The 26,775-nt window shown below is 42.8% G+C and overlaps 1 protein-coding gene across 1 annotated transcript in view; it reads left to right on the forward strand.

The window, feature by feature from the left end:
• The window catches only part of LOC107389102 (3',5'-cyclic-AMP phosphodiesterase 4C), a 33,506-nt gene extending 15,818 nt beyond the window's left edge, over positions 1 to 17,688 (forward strand). Inside the window, exons 4-17 of the mRNA XM_015965019.3 lie at positions 2,524 to 2,651; positions 2,734 to 2,916; positions 3,006 to 3,045; positions 3,173 to 3,243; positions 5,488 to 5,650; positions 5,790 to 5,883; positions 5,986 to 6,143; positions 8,895 to 8,993; positions 9,087 to 9,251; positions 9,411 to 9,510; positions 9,600 to 9,754; positions 11,243 to 11,365; positions 11,511 to 11,693; positions 15,743 to 17,688. Of these exons, the coding sequence (XP_015820505.1) occupies positions 2,524 to 2,651; positions 2,734 to 2,916; positions 3,006 to 3,045; positions 3,173 to 3,243; positions 5,488 to 5,650; positions 5,790 to 5,883; positions 5,986 to 6,143; positions 8,895 to 8,993; positions 9,087 to 9,251; positions 9,411 to 9,510; positions 9,600 to 9,754; positions 11,243 to 11,365; positions 11,511 to 11,693; positions 15,743 to 16,558 (2,478 nt within the window). The 3' untranslated portion in view covers positions 16,559 to 17,688. The remainder of the gene's footprint in view (positions 1 to 2,523; positions 2,652 to 2,733; positions 2,917 to 3,005; positions 3,046 to 3,172; positions 3,244 to 5,487; positions 5,651 to 5,789; positions 5,884 to 5,985; positions 6,144 to 8,894; positions 8,994 to 9,086; positions 9,252 to 9,410; positions 9,511 to 9,599; positions 9,755 to 11,242; positions 11,366 to 11,510; positions 11,694 to 15,742) is intronic.
• Positions 17,689 to 26,775: the final 9,087 nt, after the last annotated feature.

Here is a 26,775-nt window from a genome sequence, read left to right on the forward strand (position 1 = left end):
AGTAGTTGGTTGTCCCTGCCAGCTAAGAGACAAAAGTGGGTGTACAGTCTGTATCTGCATGCTACTCAGAAACTCAACCAGTGTTGCCACAGTTACTTTGAAATAGTAGTTTGATTAAAGGCTACTGATTACTGCACGTCAAAAGTAACTGAGTTAGATTATAAGTTACTTTATAAGCTACTTTCAACAGCTGTTACTTACTGTAACCATTGCCTCAACATTAAAATCAGCAATCAGTGATACTGGTGCAATGCGTTTGGAAGAATGCTAGCAGTTAGCATCATACATGAGCTAACACACTGAGAACCAAGATTATTGTTAAACACATTGATGAGTGGTCGAACGACAGCATGATCCCATTCCTCTGAATGGAATCGCTACTCGCGTTGCAAAATTAACACCAACCAAAAATAGCACCAAACAAACCTAGCAGTAAATGTTTGTTCTATTTTGGTGTGTTTTGTTGGGGTTTTGTTGCCAGTGTTGTGCTAGATGTTGTTTGTCTTTTGTTCAGTGTTCTGATGGTGATAACTTTGGTTTGTGTTAATTTTGCATTGCGAGTAGCAGTTCCATTCCAAAGAATGGGATCCCAGTGCCGCTCGCTTTGCACAGGGCTGCCAATGTGTATGATTCATGGAAGTAATTTTCACTTTAGAAGTGAGGGGGACACGGGAAGGGGGGGTATCTTTACAGTATGCTATAATGGGAAACAGGCTTCAACACAAACGGTTGTTTTCCTCTTGGGCCTAGAGCTCAACCAGTGTCAATTTAATTTGGCATAATTTTGTTTTTGGATGGTAAAAAGTGCAGGGGTCAAAACTTGACTTTGGAAAAAGTGGGGGGGGGGGGGGGGGGACGGGGGGGGGGGGACATGTCCCCCCAAAAAATTACGTCCATGGCATGATTACGTTAGATGCTAGCTATTAGCATTCCTGCCAATATGTTGCATAAGCTCAGCAAAACTTATTGCTGGCTTTTATGCTGAGGCAATGTGTACGGTAGTTATTCCTGTTGCTGGTTTTCACATCTTGACCAAACATAAAAATGGTTACACAAAATTAGTAATCAGTAACGCATAGTGTCTCGGAAAAGTTACTTTAATTTGATTACTGATATGGAAATAGTAGCGCGTTAGATTAGTCATTACTGAAAAAAGTGGTCATTTTAGAGTAATGCGTTACTGGCATCACTGAACACAACTCAGCACAAAACTGGTGATGATGTTCAACAATCTCCTCAGTTTCATGACTTTTTGTCAGACTCTGAACCAGAAAATAGCTGCAGGCAGTGAGGCAGCAGCCAGAAAGCTCTGGATCATCCAGTGAATCCACCCTTTAGCCAATCAGCAGCCGACAACAATGATGCTGGCCTGACTCAGCCCTTGGAACCTCAACGGAACAAGCACTAAAAAAATTGAAGAAGACAGAGGGAAAACACCAAACAGTGCTGTAGGAAAAGATGGCCAGAGATGCACTGATTTGAGTTACTCTGAGTTGTGTCATTGGTAAAGGACTGACCGCCTGTCAATCTCCTGCTCCAGCTTTCCCTCACGCTTGAACAAGACCCTGAGATACTTAAACTCCTCCACTTGGGGTCGGACCTCGTTCTTGACCCCAAGAACCCTTTTCTGACTCATGACCCTGGTCTCAGATTTTGAGGAGTTGATTCTCACCTACTTCACACTTGGCTCCAAACCAAAGTTTTAAATAGAACTATCAGAAATACTACTGTGATTTATAAAAAAACAACATTTGTGTTCTAAAAATATTAAATTTGGTAATCAAATTATTTATTTATGAATGGTAAAATGGTAAATGGCTTGTATTTGTTATGGTGCCTTCTGGGGTCCTGGAGCTCGGGCGCACTGATGGAGGCAAGGCTGCCGAGTACAGACGCCGCCGGTCCCTCCAAGCGCCACCAGCAGGCAGGGAGGGTTAAGTGTCTTGCCCAAGGACACAACGACAGTGACAAACTAAGCAGCGCTTGAACCTGCAACCTTCCGATTACGGGGCGAGCACTCAACTCCTGTGCCACCATCATCCCCTTCATGAACTGAATATGTCAAAAAATACAACTATTTAATGATAGAAAACCGTGATAAAGTGAACTCAGTTCATCTCATTGCAGAGTTAAATTTTTGGTGTGTGTTCTTGGCATCACTCTTATTTCAACAAGACACTTTTCATTTTTCCCTACATAGTTTCAGTCATGTACCACCAGTGGTTTTTAACTTACTGGACTTGAGTTTGACTTGCAGTGAGTCTCTGAAACGTTGTTCTCATCCCCAAACCTCAAAGACCTGGAGCTCTGAAGTAGCTGTTTTAAACGTACGATTTGGACTCCAGGAAGACTAGCTGTCGAGTATCCATCAGCTAATGGGGATCTTTTTTAAATAAAGAAATAAAAACGCTGCTTACTCTAAGTTGAATGAAAGAGAATAAGTGTATAAAAACGGTTCCACAACCCTCAAGACCAAGAGTTATTCATGGTCTTTTACTTATCAAGTCTGTTTTGTCTCTTCAGGTACCCTGCTGGCTCCGCCCCCGAGATCGCACCCGCTCACCTGACATCCTCAGCAATACGTCACGTCCCACGTCTCTTCCTCTTCGTATTCCTCCACGCATATCTATCACACAAGCAGATGCCGACAGGTTTACTACTTGTTTCTTCCTGGTCAAATCTTTCAGGCAAAATTTTTTTCTGTCTTGTCTAATATTTGTCATTGTGTCACAGTTATGAAGCAGAAAATGGCGTGCCCCAAGGCTACACCCCTGTGGGCTCCCAGAGTCCAAGCCTCACCTTGAACACCTCCTTCCCTCAGGGCCAGAGAAGAGAGTCCTTCCTGTATCGCTCGGACTCGGACTACGACATGTCACCAAAGACGGTTCCCCGTAACTCATCCCTTGCCAGTGAGGGGTGAGCTTCAGAACAAGAGACTGTACTGACTAAAGTCTCATTGAAAAAAATATTTTTAGAATTCTTACCCTTGATTCTTCATCTTTAAGGCACACAGCGGAGGACTTCATCGTCACACCATTTGCTCAAGTCAGTGCAATTTAACAGAATTTGTAGATTTTAGACATATTGAAACCTAATAACTGATGTTTGGGAACAGATGTGTCAAACATTTTGAATGAATGTGGTTTTATTCTGATATTGTCTGGTGTCTCAGGTTCTAGCCAGTCTACGATCAGTACGAAGACATTTCACCATTCTTGCCAATGTCTCCACTCCAACAGTCAAGTTAGTACCAACACACCTTCAAACGTTTCACATGCAGCAGAGAACATCTCGGTTTTTAGAAGATAACTATTAGCGTTAGCAACTCCACCACATGGCAAAACTCCATGAGGCTTGTGTTATTTGTGGAGATAAACATCAATGTTGCAAATTAAATGGAGTCAGTGGTAGTGCATTGCTGTTTGCCAATCAGAGGTGAGATGTCTAAATATCAGGAGAAAAGACTCCAAAAACTGTCATCTGAGACTCCACTGATCTGGCAATCTTCTAAATCCGGAAACAGGCGCATCAAGGCTTTTTGAGTGCAGCTTACAAGGAATTCATTTCTATTAGCACCCACTACAAATGTAGTGATTAAACAAGTGAACAACACCTTGAATGGATTTCCTTTGTGTAGTGCAATTCAAACTCAGACTGCTAGGTGGCAGCGGTTTTTACCGCCTTCATTCTTACGGAACAATGACATCTTTCGATAACACTGGATGTATTTGGGGGATGTCTGGCCTGAGTTTTCCAATTAAACTTAGTCTTAAAATTTGCATATATCACCAGACTTTTACACTGAACAAAAATATAAACTCAACACTTTAGTTTTTGCTCCCATTTTTCATGAGCTGAACTCAAACGTCTGAAAATTTGTCTACATACACAAAAAACTCATGACTCTCAAATATTGTTCTGAAATCTGCCTACATGTGTGTTAGTGAGCACTTTTCCTTTACCAAGATCATCCATCCCACCTCACAGGTGTGGCATATCAAGGGGCTGATTAGACAGCATGAATAATGTACAGGTGTGCCTTATGCTGCCCACAACAAAAGGCCACCCTGACATGTGCACAGTTTTGCTTTATGGGAGGTTATGGGGCAGAAAACCAGTCAGTGTTTTTGCCTCACGTAGGGCAACACACCTCCGTCACATAGAGTTGATCGGGTTGTTGATTGTGGCCTGTGGAATGTTGGTCCACTCCTCTTCAATAGTTGTGTGAAGTTGCTGAATATTGGCAGGAAGGGGAACAGGCTGTTGTATACGCCGATTCAGAGCATCCCAAACATGCTCAATGGGTGACATGTCTGGTGAGTATGCTGGCCAGGCAAGAACTAGAATGTTTTCAGCTTCCAGGAATTGTGTACAGATCCTTGCCAAATGGGGCCGTGCGTTATCATGCTGCAACATGAGGTGATGGTCATGGATGAATGGCACATCAATGGGCCTCAGGATCTTGTCACGGTACCTCAGTGCATTCAAAATGCCATCAATAAAAAGCCCCTGTGTTCGTCCATAACATACGCCTGCACAGGAAACCACTCACCCACACCATGCCACACACGCAGTCTGCCACCTGCCCTAAACGGTGGAAACCGGGACTCATCTGTGAACAGAAAGCCTCTCCGATGTGCCAAATGCCATTAAATGTGAGTGTTTGCCCACTCGAGTCGGTTACGACAACGGACTGCAGTCAGGTCCAGACCCAAATGAGGATGATGAGCACGTAGATGATGAGCTTCCCTGAGACGGTTTATGACAGTTTGTGCATAAATTCTCTGGTTATGTAAACCGATTGTTGCTGCAGCTGTCTAGGTGGCTGGTCTCTTGCGATCCTGGAGGTGAACATGCTGGATGTGAAGGTCCTGGGCTTGGTGTGGTCACACGTGGTCTGCGGTTGTGAAGCTGGTTGGATGCACTGCCAAATTCTCTGAAACGCCTTTGGAGATGGCTTATGGTAGAGAAATGAACATTCATTTCACGGGCAACAGCTCTGGTAGACATTCCTGCAGTCAGCATGCCAGTTGCATGCTCCCTCACAGGTTGCAACATCTGTGGCATTGTGCTGTTTGATCAAACTGTGCACATATCAGGGTGGCCTTTTATTGTGGGCAGTCTAAGGCACACCTGTACATTATTCATGCTCTTTAATCAGCCCCTTTATATGCCACACCTGTGAGGTTGGGTGGATTATCTTGGTAAAGGTAAAGTGCTCATTAACACACATGTAGACAGATTTCAGAACAACAATTGAGAGTCATGGATGTTCTGTGCATGTAGAAAAAGTTTCAGACGTTTGATTTCAACTCATGAAAAATTGGAGCAAAAACAACAGTGTTGAGTTTATGTTTTTGTTCAGTGTAGTTTTGTAATATATCATCATCTCCCCTATATTGTGATTTATATCGTATCGCCAGATTTATTCCAATTTACATCTTTATCATTGTGTATCCCTGATCTGGGTAATGGTTGTGCTTGTAGGAGGTCTCCTTTAGGTGGAGTGTGTGTCAGTCCCAGAGCAACACTATCAGACCAGCAGTACCAGCAGCTCGCCCTGGACACACTGGAGGAGTTGGACTGGTGTTTGGACCAGTTGGAGACCATTCAGACTCATCGCTCAGTTAGTGAAATGGCTTCCAATAAGGTACAAAACATCTCTGAACCAGCGAGTCCAACTTGGATATCAGTAGTTTATTACAAGTGCTCTGTCCACATTCAAACATATATTTATTGCTGTCTTGATTTATATATACTAAATATTTCTTTATTTTATTTTTCTGCAGTTCAAAAGAATGCTGAACAGAGAACTCTCCCATTTATCAGAGATGAGCCGCTCTGGGAACCAAGTATCCGAGTACATCTCCAGCACCTTTCTGGGTGAGTTGGACCTGAATCTGGAATTCCTGTCAGCATCACATTTATGATGTTTAGTCAAATGCAAACAAATCATTCTGCGTGTGCTTTTTTGTTTGTCTGCAGACAAACATAACGAGGTGGAAATCCCGTCTCCGACACTTAAAGACAAGCCTATGAGTCACATCATTGGGGTGAGGAAACTGTCTCACAGCTCCAGCCTCTCCAGCGCCTCCATGCCTCGCTTCGGCGTCAACACGGACTACGAGGAGGAACTTGCTAAGGTGTTGTTTACAGTCTGGGTCACTCAAAGTCACAAAGGATCCACTTCACACCATTCTGGTCTGAAAAACAAGCATTACTTCATAACTGAGTGATTCCATGGAAGTTCATTTACTCTTTTGATTACAAACATCAAATAGATGAAGCCACCAGTGATTGTCATGATATTCAAGAGGTCTAGGTGTTGTGCAGGATGAATAACTTATTATTTCATGTATCTGCTGTTTGGTCCTGGGCATAATATTTTAAAGAGCAGGTTAGCTGAGAAACCATTTTGTACTTCTTATTTCGAAAATGAGTCACTCTGAGTTTTTAATGCAGGCTGAACATGAAAATAGTCTTCTACCCTTCTTTCTTGCATTAGCTTCTGATAGAAAATATACGGAAAAACGCTTCGTTCAGAAAATCCTGACAGATTTACGTCACACTGTCACTTAACATTAATTGACTCATCTTGACTCACAACAGGGAAGGCTTTTGTTTGTTTTGCATCCAGGAAACAGCTGAACATGCCTCAACTAGTAGAAGCTAACCATTTGCATTAGCTACTCTACCACACAGCAGAACTCCTTCAGGCTTGTGTTATTTGTGGAGATAAAACATCAACGTTGCAGAACAAACAGAGTCAGTGGTAGAGTCATGACGCTGTTAGCCAATCAGCGATGAGATGTCTGAATATCAGGAAATAAGACCCCAAATCCTGTTGTTCTCTGCCATCTTCACATTGGAACGTTTCCCCCCAGAGAATAACTTACAAACAATTCTCAACTGTAATATCAGCTATTTATTGGCCAATGATTATCTATTTTTTTATGTGATCATATAATGATGATGATAATAATAATAATAATAATAATAATAATAATAATTTAATTTCTAAAGAGCTCTAAAACTAAACATTGAACACCAAAAAGAATAAACAGGATGCAATTAAGAACATAAAAAACATAAAATAACTGCAGTACAACCAATAAATCTAAGACTCATATAGTAAAAAGGTGGGACTTTAGTGTAGCTTTACAAACCTCTACAGAACAAGCGTGTCTAATTTATTGAGGTAGATTTTCCCACAATGCAGGAAAAGAAAAGGCACGCTCCTCAATAGGTTTTTTATTAACTGTTTGGACCTTTTTAAAGGTTCGTGTTCATATCTCCCAGTTATTGTCAAAATATGAGCAGCCGCAAATAACAACACGACAATAATTAAAAGAATAAACATAGTTGGCAATCACCACCTGCAGTACTCAGATCCTCCTCCAGGATACATGTAGATCAGGGGTGTCAAACTCAAACTCACACGGGGCCGAAATGAAACTCTGGGACGGAGTCGAGGGCCAAACTTAATATTTTTTGAAAAAGTGACGGCAAATTTGCACATTTTCTTTATCAACATATATGCAATTTTGAACCTTTTAATTTGGAAACAAACATATTTCTACATTAACACTGAATGTGGAATAACCAAATTACACACGAGCAAGTCAGTTTTAAATAAAAGGCATCAGTGGTATTCATTACTTGTGGTATAATCAGCATTTTAAAAATCTATTCAGGATTTATGTTTTCTTGTTTATTCATTTTTCTTATTTTTATTCTCCTTTTTTCTCCTGTAATAAGTGTCATCGCTGCTGTGACGTCTAGCTTTCCCCACTGAGGAACAATAAAGGGATTTTCTATTCTATTCATCTATCTGCAGCCTTTCCACTTCCTGTTTACTGTAGGTTAAATCTTTTCTCACGTGCCAACTAGAAAATAAAAATATCATTTTATCTTAAATGAAGATGCAACATCTCACCTGTTAACTTTCATGTTTTGGAGCAGAAAAAGAGCATAAAACCAACATATTTAAAGCTCAGTTTGTTCCACTGGTTTACTGTGATGCTCACCTGTTCCAGCCAGATACCTGCATCATGGGGTTGATCTGAGCTGAGGAGGAGACTCCTGTTGTTTTGTTCCTCTTCATCATAATAATGACAACATTAGATGACAACAGGTGCTCACATAGGTTTGTGCTGATGAACATGTCTGAGCAGCTTGACCACGTTTTTGTGTGTCGGGGAGGAAACACGACAGCAGCCACAGAGCCGTGCTGGTTTGAGCGTGTCGCTGCTCGCTAGAGTTATATCAGCTCTGTCTGGACGTTAGTTGGAAAACTTTCTCTTTCAGTCGTGAACACATTACTGAGCGGCTAGAATCTCCGTTTCTGAGCTTCAACGTCAGAAAACAGCTGAGTGAACTCGGCGCTGAGTGAGAGGAGTGTAGTTTGTCCGAGACAGCGGAGCTGCAGACACCGGCAGAAGACGCTGGAAAAAACACAAAGGAGGGGGTGCGTCGGCTCCGCGCTAACGCCGCAAAGCATCATGGGAGTTGAATTCTTTGCGGTAAAATTGGCCAGCGGGCCAGTTTTAATATATTTTTGATATTTATCTCGCGGGCCACATAAAAGTGCTCCGCGGGCCGCATCTGGCCCGCAGGCCTTGAGTCTGACATATGTGATGTAGATAATTAATTTTGAGCTCAACTCTGTAGTCTGATTGGTTGTGGTTGAGTTTTTTCAGCCTTACATTTACCGGAGCCTTAAAATTACTATTACTATTTTGAAATTGCACCACAATGAAAAAGGCATAAAGAAAATGTGTTTGTTTTCTTGTTTGTAAAAGTTTTAATGTGAAAAATAAGACTTACATTAGCTTTTATGGTCAATGTAACTTTTCTGATTTTGGTATTCATGTTTTATATGTCTGTTTAACCAGGAGCTGGAGGATCTGGACAAGTGGAGTTTTAACATATTCAGAGTAGCAGAGTTCTCCAATAACAGACCTCTTAGTTGTATCATGTACGCCATCTTCCAGGTAAACAATAAAAGCAACAGAACCTGCAGATTTCCTGTTATGCTCTCGGATTCCTGTTTGTGACAGTCTGGCTCCATTATCTGTCCTCCTCAGGAGCGGGAGCTCCTGAAGACATTTCGTATTCCTGCTGACACTTTTGTCACTTATGTGATGACCTTGGAGGACCATTACCATGGAAACGTAGCATATCACAACAGCCTCCATGCTGCAGATGTCACCCAGTCCACGCATGTCCTTCTCTCCACACCTGCTCTGGATGTAAGTTAACACACACACACACACACACACACACACACACACACACACACACACACACACACACACACACAGTGATGTTACATTTATAAGGTGTAAGGAGACTAAATAAATGCTTATGAAGCTCCCTCGGTTGTTCTTGCATTGTTCTTGTCCCGTTAGGCCGTCTTCACTGATCTGGAGATCCTTGCCGCTCTGTTTGCCGCAGCTATTCATGACGTAGATCACCCTGGAGTTTCAAATCAGTTCCTTATCAACACCAGTGAGCTGCACACTCAAGCATGAGCTCTGTAACATGCTCCACAAAGAAAATCAGATCCTGTGTTTACACCCGTTCCCCTCTGTGTGCAGACTCAGAACTAGCACTGATGTATAACGACGAGTCGGTCTTGGAGAATCACCACCTCGCTGTGGGCTTCAAGCTACTGCACCAGGAGAACTGTGATATCTTCCAGAACCTCACCAAGCGGCAGCGCCAGAGTCTCCGCAAGCTCGTCATCGACATGGTCAGCACCTTGGCACACACAGCTTACAAAGATGGATCAGCTGTAAACACATCAGTGCAATGGAAGCAGAAGTTCAGCTTAATATAGCTCAGATTTTCTTTAGCATGTGTGGCAGAGTGAGCGTCCTGTCACTGTGACTCGACTGATCATGCGCCCTGGCTACTTGGCCAACGGGATGTTTCTATGGCTGACTGGTTTGCGTGCATGACTCTCACCCGGGAGCCTGGGGATGGAATCCCGCCTGAGCCCTTGTTTCTCTACCTAGCCACATATGTTTTATGTGTCTTTAAAGTTAAAGTTCCATTAATCATCATCACACACTGGTGAAATTACATCTCCACATATTGACCAATCCCTGTGGGGAGCGGTGAGCTGCAGCAGTGGCTGTGCTTGGGAACTTTTTGGTGGTTTAGCAACACTAAATAAGTGTTCCACTTCTCCCTCCTGCAGGTTGAAAGCAGAATTACAACTGTCGCAAACAACAACTCTGCCACAGCCTTCAGTAGATAGCACTAACAACAAGCTGACACTAACATGAGCTGGCTGATACTAAAGTAAGCCGTGAAGTTAAAGGATCCACACTGTTGGACAAAGAATATGATTACTTACAAGTCCAGTAACAACAAAGCCTTTGCCTCCAACAATATCACTCTCATACTTTTTCTTCCACGCTCCACCATGACGTCAACAAAAAAAAGCTAAATTCTTTTGCTTGTGTTTTTCTTGATGGTTGTTGAGCTGACAAAGCTAACTGTTTGCCTTTACATGAGCTACTGGCACAGAGAGACCTCCCACTAGTGTTCTGGTCAGAAAGGGGCTACAGAGTGCTGTACAATGTAAAGTTTCTCAAGTTTATGGCTCAAGAACCACTGAAACCACTTTGAAAGCAATAGTATAAAATGTTAAAGGGGAACTAGGCAGTTTGGGCTTGCTTTTATTACCCTCTAGTGTCCATTTGTAGAACCGGAACCAAAATGTATCTCCTTGCTATGCATTCGTCTCCCAGTCTTCCTAAGTGTCTTCTAAAAGAGCTGTGTTCATGATATATAACATGCAGGAAATGTGCTGGAACTAGACTGCAGCACCAGGTATGTCAGCTGATTTTTTTTAAGTCCCAACAGAGCAGCCTGCCAGTCTGAAGTTGCAAGTGGAATATTCTGGCCACAGGGGTGATAGGGGCTGGGTGGCCTTTCATTAAGCATGTAAAGGTTCATTTTAGCACAAACTGGCTCAAGAAAATTATTTAAAAATATGGAAAAAAAATTAAGTATTACCTTTAAAACACTTTAGTGTCTCTTTATGACATTTCTCCCATTAGAGATTATTGGGTAGGATTTTATTCCCTTGACAAATAGCAGTTTAGAACTGCACCGGATCACTTAGTTTAGATGAGATTTTGTAAACTAAAATGTGTTTTTGACTAAGACACGTGAGAATTTGAAACAAAGGAGAAAAGAAGCATTTTGAACAAGGTATGTCTGTGTGCAGGTGTTGGCTACAGACATGTCCAAACACATGACACTGCTGGCTGATTTGAAGACCATGGTGGAGACCAAGAAGGTGACAAGTTCAGGTGTTTTGCTCCTGGATCATTATACAGAGCGAATACAGGTAACTCATCCATCTTTTTTAATATCAAATCTAATCTAAATATCTGTTTTTTACAGTACTTTATTTAAGGTGTGGTTTGTAGAGGAAAGGGATAACATTAACTTGAATGAACTGTTTCCCTTCATGTTTTTTTATTCCCCTGCAGGTTCTTAAGAACATGGTGCACTGTGCAGACCTGAGCAACCCAACCAAACCATTACCGTTGTACAGACAGTGGACGGAGAGGATCATGGAGGAGTTCTTTCGACAGGGTGACAAAGAGCGAGAGAGGGGGATGGAGATCAGCGCCATGTGTGACAAACACACCGCCTCTGTAGAGAAGAGCCAGGTAATGCTGCCCTCCCAATACTGTCAGAGATAGAGGAAGGAACTTTAGCTTCAGGAGACAGAATAGTGATAAACAACTTTAAAAGTTTCTAATAAAGAAAGCCGTGAACAAAAGGTTCATTCCTTCTCGTTTTGCTTAATAAAATGATCACAAACACATTAACATGAAACATACAGTGGCTAGTTTAACTCAAACTAGTCAGATGGGAGCAGAAGTAGAAACAGGAACTAACATTAAGCCTTTTAGACAGAAACGGATCTAAGATCTACTCCAGAAAAGTAGGAGAGATAGATCTGGTCTAATTTACAACTTAGATTCGTGTTTGTCTGAACGTTGACCCACAGGTGGCAGCAGAACCCTGAATTGTGACAAATAAATAAATAAAATTCAATACCCCAGAAAAGATATAACAGAAAGTTTTGAGACACATATTTCAAATAAAGTGGTGTAGAAATTATTTGCCTCCTGACAGATTTTTACTTCTTAACTTTTTTAAACCCTGCACACCTCACTTTGATCAGGTTAAGGTCAGAGGTCAATTAAGAACAAAATGAGGCAGAATGGCCTCTACGGGAAAGATTCAATGATTAAAACCTCTGCTCATCTAAAAGAACACAAAGGCCCAAATCATTTTTATCATGATGATCCCCAAAACACTTTGGAAGGTGTGTGTCCGGCTGCATTTGGTGTAAAACTAAAATTGCATTTTAGATAGGAACATTGTGGCAGTCCAACATGGTGGTCGTGTAATGATCTGGGTGCTGCTTTGCTATCAGAAAGAACAGGAGCAGCCTGCATATTTTTGCTCATGCAAACATTGTTAGAGAGGACGTTTCTGTGGTGGTGGTGTTCTGGACATGTTCACAGTGTGACCACATGTAGAGGTGTAGAAATCTTTGCTCAGTGAGTATAAATCAGGGGCCTCATTTATCAAGCTTGCTTACGCACAAAACGGGGTCGGAAAACTGCGTAAGCAACTTTCCACGCAAACTTTGGGATTTATGAAAGAAAACTTAGCGGAAAAATGTGCGCAACTTTAAGTTGACTAAGGACCTGGCTTACACACATGTTGGACATGGAGAGCACCTGCAGTGCTGCTGCTGAGAAGGATAAAATTATGAAATCCTACAGCATTATCACTTGTACTGCTTCGTTTTCACTCAGAGCAAGACCCCCCACACGCACACACACGCACGCGTGTACATACACATGCGCACACACACACACACTAGAGGTGGGAAAAATGATCGATTCTAAGATGCATCGCGATTCAGCCGTGCATGATTCCGCATCGATGCAGCGACGTGACATAATGAGATTCTCTCCCTATGTATATGTCGGGGGTCGGCAACCGCGGCTCTGGAGCCGCATGCGGCTCTTCCATCCATCTGATGCGGCTCTCTGTGCTTGTAAAATAATGAATGGATATTTAAATAAAATGCTTTATATTTTACTGCATTAATTTTACATCTGTATGCCAATTCTATGTAAAGATTGTCTGTGTAAACCTGAACAGCTCCAACCCGGTCTCACTGTGAGACCGGGTAGACGCGGCACGCTTGTGCGTAATCATAAAGGCGCATTCTGAGCTGACGAGGATGTGAGATTCTGGGATTCTCCTCAGACAGCTCCTGGATGTGTCGCCACATTGGAGACAGGAACAAGCGCTATTCAGCCAAAGTTTCATAATCAGGGAGCATTTTCTAAGTGACAAGTCTCGCTTCAGTCGGAGGAATCTTCCTGCATGCGCTCTGGTTCTGCAACGTACTCCAAGCCCCTCTCCACAACTTCAGCTCGCTGTGTGCCGTACGTACGCGCTGACAGCGAGCTGCGCTGAGCTCCGTGTCAAGCTCAGATGGGAATCATTTCTTAAGTGATTTAGCTACATCTGCGCGAAACGAATAAAGTGTCAGTTCGTCTGCATGCGTCGGGGTAGTTCTTTCTATTCTTTCTCCGTCAAAATAAACGGTTAAATACGGGAACTATCCGGTCAACACAACACAAGCCCTGCTTTTAACTGTTCTGTTTTCTTGTGAAAATTGTTGGAAAGAGATAAAATTTAACTTGATTAACACCAGAGCCAGGCGCACTGCGCCGTTATCTCCGTCACTGTAAATGAGGGACAAACAAAATGATCAGATCCTTTTCTGACCTTCCCCACCTACAAAGTTTAATAACAACAATCAAACGTGACAGCGCCTGGATTTGTATTCTGAACAGTCTAAACATGTTTTAAAAAGAAACGTATGACAAAAGTGGCACCTGCTCAGTAAAACCCCCAACAGGGTGAAAAATATCAAAATACTGTAGGCAGAGACGGGCTACAACTTCTGGATCCACTTTATATAAATCGTTTTATTGATTATCTTCTTATGAAAGATAACTTTGACGTACACGAGCGACCAGTACTGGCTGCTGTCACCTGTTGTGAGCAGCGCTCTGCTGTCTGAGGGTAGGCCCCGCCCACAACGCCGCGGCTGCTGTGGCTCCCAGTGTTTTCTTTACTGTGGGAAACGGGTAATAATGGCTCTTTGATGGGAACAGGTTGCCGACCCCTGGTCTATGTCTATGCAGGACAATAAAGTTTTGAGGTTTTATAATTACTTCTGGGGGCAGAGTTGCAATGACATGCTGCGTTGCCCTAGCGCCAATTTAAAACAGAAAAGGCAGACAGGGATACAGGGCCAACATTACCACTAATCAAATATGTACCCATTACATTTAAATCGGATGTCTGGGCTAATTTCGGTTTTGGGATCCTGGATGTGAAAGAATCACTTAACACAGTATTTGTTTACTATTTTTAAGTTCAGTAATATTCTATCTTAAAGCTGCTCCACCGAAAACATTATTTCTTATATTATTTAAGTAATTATAGGCAGCACACTTTAAAAATTATTGCTCACTATAGTGAATAGATGAATGTTCTGTTTTTCAGGGATTTCGAAATCAAAAAGAAATTGAAAACTATTCTACTGCTTTTATTAAGTAATGAAAAATTTTGTGTGAAGAATCGTGATGCATTTCAGACTCAAATCGAATCGTTAGGCAGATAATCGGAATCGGATCGAATCGTGAGGCAGGTAGAGATGCACACCACTAACACACACACGCGCGCAAACACACACACAGCCTGAAGCGCAGAATACGGAATGCAGAATATCAGCAGGGGGACAGACTGAGACAGAACGTCATGCGTCTGTGACAGTGTGTGTCCTGTCACTGTGACTCGATTGATAATGCTCCCTGGCTACTTGTACAAGGGAGATCTCTGTTTGGCTGACTGGTTAGTGCGTGTGACTTTCACCTGTGAGTCTTGGGATCAAATCCCAATTGGACCATGTTTTTTATATCCGCCACAGATCTCTCTGAAGAACTCACAACATTGACGGCTTCAGCAAAGCAGTGCCACTCCGTGGATTTTCCCTTATTTGTTTTGCAAAAGCACTTCCTTTCATTTCTCCACCTCACCCACAAGTACCTCAACTTCTGCTTCTGTGAAATTGTGCTTCCTTGATCTGCCTTGATCTACAGTCGCCATGTCATTGGCGGAGCGCTGCAACAGCCGGCTTATGCATGAGGCCCACAAGGCACTTTGCATTGACTATTTATGGCAGTAAGTGGGCGTGGTGAGGGCGGGATGTGACTAAAAAGCAGCTGAGAAACATTCTCGTTAGTCTCAGATTTATAAAGCGAAGATTGCGTGCAGCTGTGTGTACTCCATGTTTGATAGATCACAAACTTACTTGGTGTAAGTACATTTGTTTTTGCTGAGCTTAAGTATGGTTTTAGTAAGGATTCTACGCCATGTTTGATAAATGAGACCCCTGAGCTTTTTGAATCCATGAGTCATTTAGGAGACTTTAGCTGCAGTGAGATTCCAGTAACACACTCACAGGATTAGATGTGCAAGAAAAGAGTAAAGCCTTTTTTTTTACTATTTGAGACCAAATGAAAAACTGTATAAATGATAGAATTTGAGTGCAGAAACATACAGGAGTGTTGTCAGCGGTCAAGAGTCTCTCATTTAAAACATCTTGTTTTTCCAGGTTGGATTCATTGACTACATCGTACACCCACTGTGGGAGACGTGGGCCGACCTGGTGCACCCGGACGCCCAGGAGCTGCTGGACACTTTAGAGGAGAACAGGGAGTGGTACCTGAACACCATGCCCCAGTCTCCGTCACCTCCTCCGGACAGACACCTCCAACAGGACCGCTTTCAGTTTGAGCTCACGCTTGAGAACCTGGAGCACAACAATCACAACCATATATGCCTGAAGAGTGGGAGGAGCAGCAGGAGCAATCAGAAAGCCATCTGTGATGACAGTTCGCACGGTGACCCGACAGAAACAAGCGAAGGGGAGCAGAACTACTCTGGAGCCGAGAAAGACGACAAGGAAAACCACAACAGTGAGCAGAACGGGGTTCAGGGAGAAAAGGAGCATGAGGATACTGAAGGGAAGGAAGGAGAGGCAGGAGAGGAGGAAGAGGTACATAAAGATGAGCATGTGGGAGAAGAAATTAACGGCGCACAAGATGAGGAGACAAGAGAAGAGGATGAAGAAGAAGACAAAATGGAGGAGGAGGTAGATAAGGAAAGGGAAGAGGATGAGGTAGAAGGCGAGGAAGGAGCCCAACAAGAAGAGTTGGATGGAGAGAGCAAAGGGGAGGAGTTGGAGACAGAGGAGAATTTGGCTGAAAAACAGGAGGATGTAGAAGAAGAGGGTGAAACAAAGGAGAAAGGTGAAGAAGAGGAGACAGAAAAAGAGGATAAAGATCAGGAGGTGGAGCAGGAGGACAACGAAGAGGAAGAAGCTTCCGAGGGAGTTCGGGAAGATGAGGCAAAAGAAGAAGAGAGTTAGTTGACAAATGATCAGGGTCCATGAGGGAACAAGAAAAGGAGGGATAAAGAGGAGCCAGAGAGGCTCCAACAGGAAGCAGCGTGGCTGTAAAAGATGGAAAATGTCCTCCTTTCCAGATAATGTGCTCCGACCCACTTTATCACGTGACGCTCTCATCTGAAGGCCAGTTACTGCCCCTCTTCAGATATCTTCAAAAGCTCACAGAGTAACGTCTGAGACCAACAGAGCAGCGCTGGATGGAGAAACTCTGCGGAGCTTTCTGGTTGTTGCAGTAAGCCGATCAGCCGGTAGTGACAGAGACGAGAATCTTCTCGACCGGGTGTCTGTGCATCTAACACTGCCGTCAAACGGGGACAAAACAATAATAACAATAATAATAACAATAACAGCAGCTGGGGAGATTGGTTTAATCAACCTTTTGTAGCTTCTGGAAATAAAAAATGCAGAAATGCTTAAATGCAAATAAGTGTGTGCCTGTTATCCAGTTGTTATAGACTGTCACCCATCGTCTCTTGGTTACCGTCAACGTCTTATTGATGATGAGAGAGATAACACAGTGACCTGAAAGAGCAAAATGAATAAATGCAGTCCAGAAGGTGAAGTCTGTCATCTTGTATGTGCTTCAGAAGGTTTAGGAAGGTGCTTCGGTCACCTCCTCACGCTGAGAGAAAACAATGCTGGATGTCTGACTCTGTGTCTAAATTATGCGTGGTCTGTTTTCTCCAAGTGGAAACGTAAAAGGCTGACATGTTGTGTGTGTCTATGTTGACTCGTGTGAAGATTTAAAAATTAAAAACAAAAAAAAGGACAAACATCCAATAAAAACACCAAATGTTGATGCCATTGTGACATTGTCACCTGAAATGTGCCAAACTGTCCCACAACCACTGAGCAATGTGGCCTCCAAACAGTGTGTGCAAGGGCGGGGGTGGGGCTCTCATCACGAAGCAATGAAACTGTGGGACCAGGGCCAGCAGGTGTGATGGTCTTCCACAAATATGTCTTTTTTTTTTTGTAAAAATTGTATTTGGCACTTTATCGAACACCCTTGTTGCATATATGTACATAGTAAACATGTATTTTAATCTGCTGATGTCATATAATAAAGATGATCAACTCATGGAGTCTAAGCTGTTTTCAGATCATTTAGACACGAGTTAATGATCTATCAGTGTTCTGTAATGTAAAGTTCTAAAACACGTCCTTATCAAGAGCTCACTTTATAGCCTGATGTTTTTAATGATTAAAATTGAAAAAAGTACCATTTAATGAATTTCAAAACAAAATCATATATATATATATATATATATATATATATATATATATATATATATATATATATATATATATATACAGTGTTGGGCAAGTTACTTCAAAACTGTAATGCATTATTACTTGTTACCCTCATTTTAAAGTAATTAATTACATTACAATATTACTGATTTTAAAATGTAAGGCATTACACTACTTTTGCATTACTTGAAGTAACTTTCACCAATACAACTTCAATATGAATCTGGTCATGTGACGCTTAGTGAGCTCATGACATATATGTGGAAAGTGATGTGGTGTCTGAGCTAGGATTGCTGTTAAAAACAGTCAGATATAATAACAGTGCTTTAAAATGATTGTTTATTAAATGAAAGCAACAACAATCTACTCTCAGCACGCTGTCATCTTATATTGACTGAGCAGGGAGTGAGGTGGTGGGGGCTCCAAGCCTATATTTGCCTTGGTCCCCAAATGCCTTGATACGGCCCTGGATGTGGGACTGACTTCTGGGGTGATCTGATTCCATCACATGTATAAATATTAAATGCTCATATATTATTGCTTTTCACTGGTAAAAATGTGTATTGGGGATAAATCAACCTACTGATTTCTTTTCAAGCACTTTGTTTTGTTTTCTTGATTTTGAATAACTTCCTGCCCTTTCTCTCTCTAACCTTCCTGCATGCTGCGAGTTTTTTCCGTCTTCCAGAAAAACTTTCCTAGATTTCCTACTTTCTAACTAATCAGCCAAAGGGATCTACCGAACGCAATAAATAAATAAATAAATAAATAAGCTTTGCGCTAGGCTCCAGCAGCAATGAGTTGAAATCACCGGCGCACAGATTATGAACTCAGCTGAAAATTACATGAAGTACCAGAGATTGTGGGCTGATATAAACGATCGCAAACGAATTACTTTGTTTTGGTGGAGAGGTTTTGTGAATATAACAGCGGCCGCGCGCAGGACGCAGCTGGAGTATTTGAGCCATTACCGCTGCGTCCTCTCTGCTCATAGAATGCCCGCAAAGCTGAGTCCATAAATTATGTAATATATGTAGATACTGGATCTTTTTTCAGGCTTCCCGCAATTTGAATTTTTAGGAACACATCTTGATTCTGGGTTTAAAAATGCATTGTAATTACCGCGTTACTGACAACTGTACCGAGTAAATATTACCATTTTCTTTTCCTGTAATGCCTTACATTACCACAATACAGCAAAAAGCAATGCATTACAGTAATTAATTACTTTTGTACCGCGTTACTCCCAACACTGTATATATATATATATATATATATATATATACACACACATTTCCATCCAACCATTGTCTGAACCCGCTTTGACCACGTAGGGTCGCGGGGGGGGGGGGGGGGGGGTGCCTATCTCCAGCGGTCAATGGGCAATCAGGCGGGGTACACCCTGGACAGAGAGCCAGTCCATCGCAGGGCAACACAGAGACACACAGGACAAACAATCATGCACACACACACTCACACCTAAGGACAATTTAGACAGACCAATCAACCTAACAGTCATGTTTTTGGACTGTGGGAGGAAGCCGGAGTACCCGGAGAGAACCCACGCATGCACAGGGAGAACATGCAAACTCCATGCAGAAAGATCCCAGACCGGGACGCGAACCCAGGACCTTCTTTGTCTGAATAGCGTCGAGGGACTGACCAAACAGACAACTGGGTGAAACAGGCTTGTCCAGGTAGTTAGCCCTGTCCCTGTGGGGGACATTAGAAAGGGTGAGCCACAGGTGTCTCTGAGCCTCTACAGTTGAGGCCATACCTCTTCCCAACAGCAGGGCGACGCCTCGGGCCGCTCACAGGATGTAGTCCAATGTGACCCGTATCTCATTGATGAGGGGGGTCAGTGGGCTGTCGGGTGGGACCCTTGCTCCAAGGTCCGCCAGGCAACATGCTTGGTAGGTCTGGAGCATGGTGGAAGAGCTGAGAACGTGAAGAGTGGAAGCCTGCGCACGGTAAATCTTCTCCAGTTGTGCAGCTGAGAAGCAGCATGGCTTGGAGGGTTGATTAGTTTGTCCACTAACTCCGTTATTACAGGTCGGAGCCAGGTAAGCCGCGAGAGAGGGTTCCATCGGAGGGAGGTTAACCAATCCCGCCCTTTCTGCGCTGTCGAGGTCCGAGACCTGACCGTAACATGGGACCATGGTGCGGGTGGATAGCGGCTTGGCCCAGGATGCCGTGAGCTCAGCCACAAAATCTGGGTACAGTGGCAGAAAGTTCTTTACCTCCACTGGTTCCAAGAGGAGGTAAAATCCAGAGAAACAGAACCTCTTTTATGCAGGTGGAGGAGCGGGCCAGTCCACTTCTAGCCTCCCCGCCGGCAGAGCAGGAGAAAAGAAGAGTCATCTCGCAGCTCGGAGGTTGAAGTAGCGGCCGGAGCTGAACACTCCACCGCCGAGAGGACCTCCTCGTCCTCGAGTAAGTCCTGACCGTCGAGGCAAATGTCCAAAATGTGTCCTTCATCCTCTGCCAGATGATGAAACTGAGAAGCCTCTAGGTCTGGTCCGGTTAAATTGTCCGCCATCTCCATCTGATCTGCCCAGCTAGTGGCGGGGACTTCAATCACTAGGCTGTCCACGTCAGATCCAGGCGAAGCCGGGGCCAAACGGGAAAGCATGGGGTCCTGCTGCGAAACTGCAGCGTCTCCCAGGAGACATTGTAGGAGCTTCACGCGCCATTCGAGCGTGGGACGGCGGAGTCGGCGACAGAACTCGCACGCCTCCGGGTCCACAAGCACTCTCCTGGCGTGGAGAATTCCCAGACAAACCGGACACACTTCATGTAAGTCCTTCTCGTGAAGAGAGAATCTACAGCCCTGAGGACAGGGCCGCGAAGCGGCTTTCCATGAAGCGACGTCCAACACGGTGCTCATTACGAGACACCCAGCAGAATGAAGTGGAGAAGCTGAAGAGCCACGAAAGATAGCGCTTGGTGGGCGGGAATGCTAGCCAGAAGGCAGTAGAGTCCAGTCAGTGAGCAGTTAAGTTATCTTTCAATAGCGCGGCTAGTTGTCAGACGTGTTCTCAGCGAGTTGAAGAGCGTAAGAACTGAGGAATGACAGTGACGCGGTCGCTTATAAATGGAGGGCAGGGCCTCCATGCAGCGTCACTTTCATTTGCCTTACAGGCATGATTAAATGTGTCTTCAGCCAGGCCACACAAGGGCGTGATGTCCCATAGTACCTTTGTTGTACCGAGTGAATCGACTGAAAGGGAACCACATTTGCAGCTTCAGAGTGCGATCCCGTCTGTTGGGAGCTGACATGCCTGGCGCTGCAGTCTGTATGTTTTAAATCATGAACACAGCTGATTTGTTTGATTTAGTTATGACTCGTTCCTGTAGAGACTAATGAAGGCTTGGGAGACAGTTCAGCTGTTAGATTAAAGTTAAATGACACAACCTGGATTTGAATCCTGATCTCCTAGTCTCAGGTTGGACACTTTACCACTAGGCCACTGAGAAGGTAAGGTGTTGAACAGAGGAATGCACAGTGAGGAGATAAATTTTGCCTTTGGTTCTACTAAATGAACACTAGGGGGTGCTGCAAGCAAGCAAAACTGCCAAGCGTGCCTTTAACAGTTCAATGACACTTGGCATTACAGTAATTCATAATTAATAAAAAAATAGCAACAAATGATTCAGGATTTATTTTTGTAACTATCACATTAAATGACAAAAAAAGTAATGTCTAATGTGTTTTAAAGATCTTCGTTTGGTGTGACCATCACACCTCCATCCATCCACTCCAGCTGGAAGTGGTGCTGCTCGATGGACGGTCCTCTGGGGAGGAGAGGAGCTGCTCTGTCTCTCTCAGGAGATTGCATGTTAGAGGCTTGGGTTTGAAGAGCAGAAAAACAACAATAAAACTAATAAATAAGTGAAACAGACACTAATACTTCTGATTGCATTGATAGTAGAGATGAAGGACATACCTGAGAAATTGATGCTGGTTTCATCCTCTTCATACAGATCCAGGAAAAGACGGTCCAGAATACAATTCACAAATGTATTTGTAACAGACCCTAGAAGATAAGTTAATACACATTAAAAATGTTATTTACATGAGTTTGCAAGTCTTCACCTCTGGGGGACCAAGTACCAGGAAGGTATTCCTGGGGCTGAGCTTCACATGAAGCAGCGGGAGAATCAGGCAGGCGAGCAGAGCCAGGAGTGTCTGGTTGAGTCCCAGGATTACATCTGGTTTCAGGACAAGAGAAAGATCCAGAGGATGAGAGATGTGACTATATTAGCTGGTATGCAGATCTTGTTTTAGTCATTGAACTGTTTACAGGTTCAAATAGAAAAATGCCTGAAAATGAATTGAAACCAAAAGAGGACGTAAACCCATTTCTTAAACCAAAACACAGTGTGGTGATTTAAAAACAAAAACAGGTGCACGGTTTCTGCTATGATCAAGGGCAGAAATCCCATTTCAATTTTTTTTTGGGGGGGGGGGGGGGGGGGGGGCAATAAACAGTAAAACTTCAGAGAGTAATTTTTGGGGGGGACGTGAAAAAAAATGCTCTCAAAATACAACACTCAGGGTTTCCCTTTCATAGGCGTAGCCGTGGCGGACTGCCACGGCTGAAATCCCACCGCCACGCCTACAAGATCCCAAGTTTTATTTTATTTTTTGCGCTGCTTCCCGAAGAAGCAGCGGGAACTACTACTACATGTCGCTTGTGATCACAGCCGGCAGGCAGCAAGGAGGAGAAGGCAGGGCAAGGTGAAGTTACTGAGCAGTGAACTCAGTTACTGAGTTTAAAATTAGAAGGGTAGCAGTGGATATAATGCTTTTTGGTTTACATGTTTCAATAGCATTAAGATAAACGAGTGTTGACGATCTTGACAGGGTTTCCTCCAGTGCTTATTTAACCGCATCTAATACTGTATTACGGCGTGAGCGCAACAGCGACAACGATCGATGTGTGAGCAGCCTGAGAGGTCGGGTGTTTCATCTGAACCCTTAAAACCTCCAGCAGGCTACGTTGCACTATTGACGTTTTAGCGCGCGGCGCTAACAACTTAGCGACGTGACATGTCTCGGAGAAAGCGTAAAAACATGTTGGACGCTTCTTCTGAAGCGGGAAAATAACACTTCATCTTAAGCAGAGCACGACCTCGCCTCGACTCGTTCACGGCCGAGCCGGACTGAGCTCGATAACATTGACCCAGCACAGCCACTGGGTCGTTGGAGCTGCCCCGTGACTGCCTGATGGAAAACCAGCGGGTTTCATCAGACTCGTAAAGTGTCTTGTTTTTGCTGGGGACCCCCTGTATTTTACCGCTCCCTCCTGCAGTCTTCCCCTATTAAAATTTAAAATGATTCTGTAAATTCCGTGTATCAATAGAAACAATCTCTGCCTCTGCCAGCTGCAGTAAATGTAGTCTCCAAATAATAAATAAGAGGTGCATTTATCTGTGTATCTCCTTCGATCCGCATTAGTGATATTTTCAGCACCAGAACAGTGAAGCAAAGAAACAGATTCCTGAGTTTGTTAGTCATTTTATTTATTAGGTGCATCCAACCTGTTCTATTTTTCTCTGAAATGAGATCAAATCAGTGCTTCTATTGGTTGTTATTTAGAGACGTGTCATAATTCCCCATAATTGGACTTTGCCTAATGAAACCATTTAAAAACAATTTCATAGTTATTTCATTTCTTTCTTATAGATGCCTTTATCAAAATGCAAGTTTCTACTTACTTGACGTTCTGGAGCATTAAAAAATGACCTGATGTCTGCCGTTTTTCGTTTCTCTGCCATTTCAACTGTCCTGGTCTGCTGACAGTTGGACAGCATCACACACACAGATGGGATATTGTCATTAGAACGGAGCTGGAGGATATTGATCAACAATAATATCTTGCCAATTTTGTACATCTCCATAAGCATCCTTTCTTTTTGTTTTCATTTCAATAACAAGACTGTGGCCTAAAACGGAATAAGCAATTCAGAATAAAGATTTAAAAGTAGATCGTTATTAGTTGAAGTAAAATGTCCTGAAATGTCATGGCCATTAGCTGACCAACAGCTGCACGTGTGGACGGATGCAAAGCATTAATTTTAAGTACTAAAACATATCTAACTTTTTCACAACAAAGAGAGAGAACATAAAATGTCAAATTAAAATTTTATTAAATCACATAACATGAAAGCTACTAAAACCCAAATAGTTCCATATTGATTTTAATATATTTGAAAATTTCCTTCTATATATGTCTAGAAAAAATAACAAACTTCAAATCAGCTTTCACAAGTCAAGTATCAAAATGACTGAAATCTCTTTAATAAATCATAGGCTGTAAAGAAAATAACATAATATTTAATAACTTTATCTAAGTCCTACTGAACGAAAAGATACACAAAATCTAAAAATATATTCTTGAAATATTTGTTTCATTTTAATAATAAAAATTAAAAACATTTACTTTACAAATACACTAAACATATACATACTCTATAGTTTATCTTTCAGTTTAATCAATCTCTCACTTTTCTCAGTTTTCATAGTGTTTTTGGGTCTGTGGCCAACAGGATCTTTGGCTCTATGTTTTACACTGAGAGCTTTGAGCAACGTGCCTCCACCACACATTTGCTGCAACCAGTTCATCACTAAGCTGCACGGTGCACCTGCACTTTGACATATTGTAAACAACTGCAGAGCCTGGGGAAGACGGGACAAGAGCGGTCAAACGCTGTGGTATTCCACACATCGGACCAGTAAGTTTCTATTTTACCATATTCATCAGCTAAATAGGATGAATTGCAAACATTTTCATCGATCTATAAATGCTCTGCAGATTCCAGGGGCAGACCGTGAAAGCGTACGTGTCCGGGAAAAGGAACTTTTGATCACCTTAGTGAATGGAATAATAATAGCGGAATAATCCTGGAATGACCAGAGAACATGAAGTGACAACTTTTTTTTTACTGTGGTGGTGGTGGTCTGTAATAAAGGGATCTCTGACCAGTGATCAAAATCTAAAGATGATCGGTGTCTATGTTTGACATTTATGACCACATTTGACATACATATTTAAGTTTGTAGAACAAGCGTGTGATAAATGACTTACTGCTGGAAACGGCTGGCTTTTTGATTCCCGCCTCTTGTGAGCCTGCGGGCTTCTGTGAAGCTGTGAGCGAGGCAGAGCCTGCAGCCCCGCCCGTTGGAAACAGAGTGTGTGGACCGACCGTACTGACTTGAGGAGGGGGGGGGGGGGGCACTATAATTTCTCGACAATTAAAAACACATTGTATTGTATTTGCAGACTAACTTTTACGTTGTGGTTTTATAAGAAAATACAGGTTTACTGATAGCATTTATGTGTTTACAATAACTTTTGTGGGGGGGACAACTTTGTGTGAGGGGGGGACGCATCCCCCCCGTCCCCCCTGGGATCTCCGCCTATGGCTATGATGACTAGACTCAGAACTGGTATTGCATCGATTACTTTCTGGGTAAAAATCAAGAAAGATTATCTTCGTTATTTTAATTTGCCTGTCAGAAGTAAAGGATGGGATGGTTTGTTTCAGTACTCCAGCTGCAAGAGTTCATCAGGAAGCCAGTTTTCTTCTAGAAAAATAAATGGATCTGCATCCACCTGCTGCCCTGATTCAGCCCGTTCAGAAGGCTCGTTCTCTCCTGTCCTTGTCTGCAGTGAGAATACAAAACAAACATATATGTATCATTTCATAAGCCTTAGGTTTTACGGCAGTTTATATTTTCTCCAAGGATTTCACAAAGATGTTAGAAGGTGCTTCTTAAGTCAAAAGTTAGTTTCCAATCTCTTTGGGGACTGATCATTGTAACTGAGGCAGAACAAGTTCTGCAACAGCATCTTTGTAAATTTTATAATTAAACTGACCACAAAACACAATGCCATGCTCTTTAATCTCACCGTTTTGCATAAATCCGACTGCTCATCCTGGAACTTCCTTTTTGTGGCTGTCATCCCATTCTCTGTCTCATCACTGTGAAAAATAACCCCCCCCCCCCCCCTTAAAAATAACAGAGGTCATTCAAGCACAGCTGCTTCATTTGTGAAGATCAAACTCATGTCACGTCCCAGTTGATGAAGTCAGATAAGTCAGGATTGGAACATCAATACCAGCCGAGAGTTGGTTATTTAAAGCCATTTGGATGCTTGGTTCTTCCAAATGAGACAAAACTCCCGATCGCCTCCACACCAGTTTGTTTTAATTCAAATGATTTGTTTCAAGCCGCCATTAACATACACAATGCTGTCATTAAGAGATAAATGCTAAACTGTAATGTGACTAGGCAGCAGCAAATTTTCCTTTTTTTAAGTTAAGAAAATGTTTTTGTTCTAAAGATCCAAGAGCAAGTCACCCCCTACCAGATTCTTACTCAACTCCCACTTCCTGTTTGAAAAATGCAACAAATGCTGTTGCCTGGCAGACCGAGAGGGCGGGGCCGCTAACAAATACACACACGCACAGGCTCACAACATTGTGACATCATAACGTACCAGCTAACGTCACAGTGTAACTCTTAGCCAATAGCGATGGCAGATTTAAATTCAAATGCAGTGCAGAGTTTTTACCTGAAGATGGCACAACACTGACAGTTTTAGGCAGAAAATCGAAATTTTTACTAAGATGCACTTAACTGCCAAATTATTGACTACACAGGTCTACAGCACAATTAGACACTCATTGACTCATTCACGGCCATTGACGACTAAAGTCGTCATTTTAAATCCAACCGTTCACTGCCAGTGATAACTAAAGTTGTCATTTGTATGTTTTTTACTGTGTGGGCATCGTAACAAGCCCCTGCACCGTGAGAACAAACAACTCTGCTGATATTAATCCGCTTACGTCACACGTCACGTGATCAGGAAGCAGAAAATCCATGTGTTAGATCGTTTTGGGCCACTGCTATA

This window comes from Nothobranchius furzeri, chromosome 4 (genome assembly GCF_043380555.1).
Source record: "Nothobranchius furzeri strain GRZ-AD chromosome 4, NfurGRZ-RIMD1, whole genome shotgun sequence".
In the NCBI taxonomy this organism is placed as follows: Eukaryota; Metazoa; Chordata; class Actinopteri; order Cyprinodontiformes; family Nothobranchiidae; genus Nothobranchius; species Nothobranchius furzeri.